This window comes from Ailuropoda melanoleuca, chromosome X (genome assembly GCF_002007445.2).
Source record: "Ailuropoda melanoleuca isolate Jingjing chromosome X, ASM200744v2, whole genome shotgun sequence".
Taxonomy (NCBI): domain Eukaryota; kingdom Metazoa; phylum Chordata; class Mammalia; order Carnivora; family Ursidae; genus Ailuropoda; species Ailuropoda melanoleuca.
This window is the reverse complement of record NC_048238.1, coordinates 95,749,519-95,756,457: the sequence shown is the minus strand read 5'-3', so window position 1 is coordinate 95,756,457 and position 6,939 is coordinate 95,749,519. Positions and strand designations below refer to the sequence as shown.

The window sequence follows — 6,939 nt, the reverse complement described above, 5'->3', positions numbered from 1 at the left end:
AGTTTGGGAACTGGAAACCATTTCCCACAGAAACAATGGGGGATGGATGATTATCAGACTAGCGAAAAGAGTACTCAATACTTAACTGGGATTCGAGCTTCTGGAAAGCAGGCCTCACATACATTCCAAGTATTATAATTATGATCCGTTCTGCATAAGGAGAAGCAAGATAGACGGTGGCCCTCTGTTCTGGCGGCACCACCTTGCACCGCCGCCTCCTGGGCTAATATTCATCCAGCCTCGGCTTCCCATGTGGTCCCAGCAAGGCCACCCACCTGTCGCCCAGGGCCCTGGGGCCCTCTGGGAGTCTGACTCACTCACGGTGCTAGGAGGGGCTTCAGAGAGTCACCAGGGCCAGTCCCCTGCTGTCAGGCAGGTCCAGGACCAGGCCACCCACCCAGGCGGGTGGCCGAAGAGGTCAAGAGAACGGCCACCGGCAAAGCCAGGCACCTGGCACAGAGCTGAAGCGGCCCGGCAGCACGGAGTGCTTGCCCAGATGCACCAGGGACGGCATCCGGGAGGAGGGGGCCTCCTCGCCCTCGTTTGTGGCCTGGTGGCAGTGGCAGCAGGCTGCGGAGGGACTGGAGAAGCCGGCCTGGCCCACGTGGAGGCTGAAGTGAGCCTGGACATCTCTCCCGGCACTGGGCTGCCTTTTTCAGCCCCAGCTCGAGCCTGGACAGCCACCTGCCTTCACTGGGATGAGGCTCAGAGAAGGGAGGTCCCTTCCTCTTGCAGCTCAGGGTTGGGGGCTCTTCCTCTGGCCCACAGGGAGAGGAAGAGCAGCTGAGCTTTCTGTCTGGGGCTCAGAGACAGGATGGAAGTCAGGGTCTGGGTTAGTCCATTTAACTACAGTTAGCGTCTGCTCCCCAACCCTCAAACTAGCATTATCAGCCTCACCTGGGAACTTATTAGAAATGAGGACTCCCAGGAGCGCCTGGCTGGCTCCGTCCGGTAGAGCATGAGACTCTTGATCTAGGGGTGTTGAGTTCAAGCCCCACACTGGGCATCGAGCTTACTTTAAAAATAAATAAATAAAACTAAAAAAGTACTGCAAAAACAAAACAAAGGAACGAAAAAGTCTCGCTATTAAAAAGGGGGGGAATAAAAAATGCAGACTCCCAGCCCCCACCCCCCGACTTCTCATTCAAAATCTGCATTTTAATAAGATCTCCAGGTGATTGGTATGTGCATTCAAGTCGGAGAAGCCCTGCCTTAATTGTTAAAGGCAGACTGGAATAAAACCTCCATTTGCAATTTGGTGATCTGGGACAGCAACGGTGGTTCCGGCCATGGTCAGAGCATAAAAACTTCCGAGGCCAGTTTGGGGTCAATCAAAGCCAAATTCATTACAGCCCCGCGCAGCCTCCCCAGACACTCAAAGAGGTGTAATTTCCAGCTGGAATACACAAGGGACTTCGGTGATGAGTGTCCATACCCAGCGACTGCTGGGTATTGCTATATGTGTTTATCTTACGATCAACTAGACTGTAAGGTTTAAAAGGCCAGGAATCATACTGTATGAGTGTATATATTATGGGAGAAAAAATGGTATATAATTAGCACAAGCTTTGAAGTAAGCGGACCTGCCTTCCGGGCCCAGAATTTCCACTAACTTACTGCGTGGTCTTAGCCATGGCACGCGGTCTCTGGGAGCCTCGGTGTGGGCATCTGTATCGCTAGTAGTAGTGAAAGCCTACCTCCCAGGATTGTTGGAGGATGAAATGAGTAAGCATCAAAAAGGTACCCGGTAGGGGCGCCTGGCTGGCTCGGTTGGTATGACCTATGACTCTAGATATGGGGGTCGTGAGTTCGAGCCCCATGTTGGGCATGGAGATTACTTTTTAAAAAATGTACCTGGTAGTGCACCTGGGTGGCTCTTCGATTAAGCATCTGCCTTTGGCTCAGGTCATGATCTCTGGGTCCTGGGATTGAGCCCTGGGATGGGGCTCAGTGGGGGGTCCGATTCTCCCTCTCCCTGTCCCTCCCCCCATTAATGGTCTCTCTGTCAAATAAATAAATAAATAAAATATTTTAAAAAATAAATAAATAAAAAATGCACCTAAGTAACAGGCGCTCCATGAAACAGTTACGCCTTTCCCTACGAGTCTCGTGCCTCCAGTGCCTAGCTCCAGGCCAGCACATTTTAAATGCTAAATAAAAATACACCAGGTAAATAAAACAGATGCTAGGTAAATAAAAATAGGCTAGGTGATGGATCCCTTAGATGGTCCTTAATAAACCGCATTTTAAATAAACAGCTCTTACTGTTAAAAAAAATCCTTTAAGCAGAATTTTGGTCTAATGCCATTTAAATGAAAAACAACCACCACCACCAAGGAAAGTTCCCGAGGAGATGAGGACTCAGGGGAGTTGAGCTAGTTTTAGCAGGAGACGCGTTCGGGGTTGTGAAGGTGGTCCAGGTGAGAGGTTACAACTGCTTGGAATAAGGTCATGACAGGTGTAGGGAAATGACTGACTTCAAAGTATATTTTCAAGATAGTCATGATATGGCATATTAACATTCTTGGGTACATTAAATTAGAAAATGGATGTAAAAAGTTTTCTCATATTTTGGGTATCAAGATAATAGACAACTCTAGAAGACTAGAAATAAATCATGCAAATAAAAGGGTTATATCCTAAGGTTAATATAGAAAGTTCTTGAAACTTTTGCTCAAAATTAAAGACACAGTAGTCTGTAAATTTATTTTTACTATTAATCTTTTTATTGATAAAGTGAAACATGTTGAAAATTGCAAAAAAAAAAAAAAACCTTGCAGGGTGCCTGGAGGGCTCAGTCAGTTAGTTAAGTGTCTGCCTTTGGCTCAGGTCATGATCCCAGGGTCCCCGGTTTGATCCCCACCTGGGGCTCTCTGCTCAGCGGGGAATCTGCTTCTCCCTCTCCCTCTGCCCCTCCCCCCACCTCGTGCTCTCTCTAGCTTGCACTCCTTCTCTCAAGTAAATGAATAAAATCCTTTAAAAATAAATAAATAACTTACTGTTTTCCTGTTTTTCCAAATATCAACGCAAATCATCCTTGTTGTGGACATTTTTGGAAAACACAGGGAAGTATAATAAATAGCCAGCTCTTTGCAGAGGCTCGAGTGCATTCAAGACTCAGCTCCAGCCCTGGCCCCGAGGAAGGCCCTGCTGCCGGAGGTGTCCTGGACGTTAATACTGCTTTACAAGAGGTGCGGAAGCCCGCCCTCACGCAGGATGGCCCACTACCGGGAATTCGCAAAAGCTGCCAGAGCCTTCGACAAGGCCAAGCCCATCTTTGTGTGTTTGCATCCAACTGTGACGAGCCTGTGTATGTCCAGTTGGTGGAGGCCCTTTGTGCCGAACACCAAATCAACCTAATTAAGGTTGATGACAACAAGAAACGAGGGGAGAGAGGAGTGCTCTGCAGAACGGACACAGGGGGAGAGCCCCCCGGCAAAGTGCTGGCTTGCAGCTGTGCTATAGTGAAGGACGACGGCAAAGAGTCTCAGGCCAAGGATGTCATGGAGGAGTACTTCAAATGCGAGAAACGAACAAATTAAAAAGTTGGCTCTTGTTCCTCAAAGGAAAAAAATCTAAAATTTGCTATATTACCACCATCCAGCCACATACCATGTTGATGCTAACATTTTGGAATATTTCCTTCCATTATTTCTCTGTCTCTTATATTTATATAATATAAATATTACTATCTCTTTGATATTTATATAATATAGATAAGGGGGGGTGGAGGTAGGGCCACCAAGCTGGCTCGGTCAGTGGAGGGTTTGACTCTCGATCTCAGGGCTGAGTTCGAGCCCCACTTTGGGTGCAGAGATTACTTTAAAAAATAAAATCTTTTTAAAAAAGAGAGAGAGAAAACATGAATATGAAGATCAAAATAATTACCTGTTATTTCTGTTGTTTTATACAAAAGTTTGTTGGTCTCAGAAGACAATGGGCCAGCTGGGTTTCCTTCCTCGCTAAGCACTGAGGGCTCTGGAAACCCAGGCCTGGAAACCAGCCACACTAAGACATTTCCCCGGTTCCGTGGCTCACCTCAGATCTCCATGTGATGTGTGCTATGTAACCACGCTTTAGAAGAAAATATGCCGAATAGAAAGTGGGGAAGTAAGAACACATCTGAACTGATGATCAGTCCAACACAATCCATGTTTCAAACCCAACGGCATTTTCTAGCAAAATAAGGAGAAGTTGAAATAAGGGGCTAGGAAACAAGTGACTTTGAAAACTGAACTCTGGGGGCACCTGGCTGGTTCAGGCGGTGGAACATGTGACTCTTGATCTCAGGATCGTGAGTTCAAGCCCCACACTGGGTGGAGAGCTTGCTTTAAAAAAAATAATAAAATGCAATTTCTAAAAAAAAAAAAAGCAAAGCGAAGAAAGAAAACTTAACTCTGCTTTGTCTAGTATAAACCCTCTAAGCCCACACAGTTTCTCCTTTAATTGGGAGAGAAAGAGGCAGTGCTTGAAACTGAGCAGGAAACACATTCTTTGATGGATCTAGGAGAGAGGAAAGCATGTCTCTCGATCATTGGTCTTTCTCCACCCAGGCCTGACCCCAGGCTTTCGTAGCCTGGATAAATGCTGTTTCTCTTCTGTCCTTTGTCCAAATCTTGGTCTTGATCCTGAAGGCCCTAGGTTTGAAGTAGGAAGGCAAGGTTTCGAATCCTCCTTTCTGCCACTTGTAATACACATCCCCGGCCTTGGGTTATTATTCATTGAGATAGCCTCCAAACCGTGGGCACAGAGAAAGTACTCAATAAATGAGAGAGTGCAAGATTCCCTCCTCATTGTACCCGATAGACTCTGTCGTTTCTGTAATCCAAAATTCATTTCTCTTCCATCCCTTCACCAAATCCTTGAAGCTGATTCCATGCCTGGAGCCCAGGCTCTTCTGCTTTTACCTGGTCCAGACTGTTGCTTCTAAATCCATCTTTCTCACACCTGCAACTTGGGCCACATCGAGGGGGTTGGCCCTGCCATTTTTCCCTCCTAAGCTCATCCCCCCACTGCCCCGTCCCTTCCTCCCCATGAAGCACTTTCATCCATTTCTTCCACTCACCAGGTCTCCCTGAACATGAGGACGGGACAAACTCCCAGGCTTTATTCACTAAGCCATCCTTCTTCATTCAAATCCCACTCACTTCAAAAGGCTTGCTTAAAAAACAGACAAAACTAGTAATCAAACTCAAGGGGGATAAAGGTGCTCTCGCTGTAAATCACAGCATAGTAACCGTGGAAGAACAAAACCACCAACATTTTTACAAAGGTGATAGCCCGCTGAGAGAATGCTCCCCCGCCGCAGGTAAGAACATATATTGGTTCAATCCCTTCGAACACATCCGGGCAAGAGTGATGGAACCATGAACATGTTTATACTCATTAATCCTATATTTCAATTTCTAGGAGGTGACTTTAAGGAAATGGTAAGAAATTTGGGTGAAGGGGCCCCTGGGTGGCTCAGTCAGTTAAGTGTTTGCCTTCAGCTCAGGTCATGATCCCAGTGTCCTGGGATCAAGCCCCGCATTGGGTTCCTTGCTCAGCAGGGAGCCTGCTTCTCCCTCTGCCTGCCAACCCCTGGCTTGTGCGCTCTCTCTCTGACAAATAAGTAAATAAAAAAAGAAATTTGGGTGAAAAGACGTTATGCTAATACACATTCCTGGTAGTGTGAGTTACAACAGAAGAACATTGGAGACCACCGAAAGGGCCAACAACAACAAAATTGTAACGTACATCCTACTGGATCCCCTAGGTGTAGTTCGCAGTTACTAAAATAATAAGGACTCCAAAGCATCTACCTAGAAAAGTTTACTGTGTGAAAAGCAAGGTACAAAAAAGCGTGAGTGTGTGTGTGTGCGCTTGTGTGTGAATATAGAACTAACTAACGGAATGAAAGCTTTGGGAAAGGACTCAAAGAACACAACGGAACTAACACACAGCAAAATACTACCAGCCTCTGCGTTTGGGAGTTGTAATTATAAATGGGGAAGGGTTTTTCTTTTGCTCTGCTTTTCAAAGGTTCTCTAATGTGGTTATAATACTGTTATAAATATATGTAAATTATATGTTACTTTTATAAATATGTATCTGAAGCCTCCTTGGAATTCCGAACAAGGAGTTCCCTTCCCAAAGAAAGACCACCAGGCAGCAGCCCTCTCCCCAGGCCACGTCAGTCAAACCGCCAACAAACAAACCCCCCAAGGGACCCTATTTTGGGGCTCTGCTAATCCCAAGGCCAGCGCCCGGAAGATGGGCCGGGACTGCGCCCGGGCGACGTGGGAACCGCTCGCTGCATCGCGGGCCTGCCCCGAAACACCTGGAGCGGCGGAAATGCGAGGCCGAGCTCGGTCCCCCGGGCGTCCCACGGCCGCCCTCCGCGGCGCTTGGCCAGCGCCTGGGGGGGAGGGCAGTGCAAGCGGGGTCCGGGAAGCAAGAAAGCGCGGCGACGCACATCAGGAGATGCCCAATCGGGGCAAAAACTTCGCGGGCAGCAAGTTTTAGTGGGAATTTGGAAAACTGAAAGCAGCAATTCAGGTGTGTGTGCCCCTGCAGTGATTGGGAAGGAGGGCTGTGGCTAAGCCGCGGACTGGATTTTGGAGACAAAGGAACTGGATGGGGGCCGGGGTGTTTTAGCGCTGGAAGGGACTTCTAGGGGGAAGCCTGGAAGGGACTCGGGTTTCCAGAGTGCTGCCTACTATGTGCCAGACGCTTTAAAAACACGATCCCTTTAATTCTCAGCGTACCTCAGTCAGGAAAGTATTATTGTCCTTGATTTTACGGGGGGTGGGGAGGGGAACTGAGGCTCAGAGACTGTCTGTCCAGGGTTCCACACTGGCCAGTGGCAGAACCAGGGGGCAGGCCTCTAGCTGTCCTGGGCTCCGGGGGCCCTTTCCTCTAGGTCCAGGCCAACCCCTTTCTTTTGAAGATGAGAAAACT

General features: G+C 47.9%; 1 protein-coding gene across 1 annotated transcript; it reads left to right on the top strand.

The window, feature by feature from the left end:
* Positions 1–496: 496 nt before the first annotated feature.
* Positions 497–3,542, top strand: LOC100481167 (40S ribosomal protein S12-like). The gene is made up of 2 exons (XM_034649051.1): positions 497–616; positions 3,066–3,542. The coding sequence occupies exons 1-2, from the start codon at positions 497–499 to the stop codon at positions 3,540–3,542; spliced, it is 597 nt and encodes a 198-aa protein (XP_034504942.1).
* The last annotated feature ends 3,397 nt before the right edge of the window (positions 3,543–6,939 follow it).

Bases quoted from the DNA above. Each gene is read 5' to 3' on its own strand.
- LOC100481167 (XM_034649051.1), top strand. From the start codon at position 497: ATGCACCAGGGACGGCATCCGGGAGGAGGGGGCCTCCTCGCCCTCGTT. The intron at 617-3,065 runs GTGAGCCTGGAC...TGGAAAACACAG, and splicing joins TGGCCCACGTGGAGGCTGAA to GGAAGTATAATAAATAGCCA.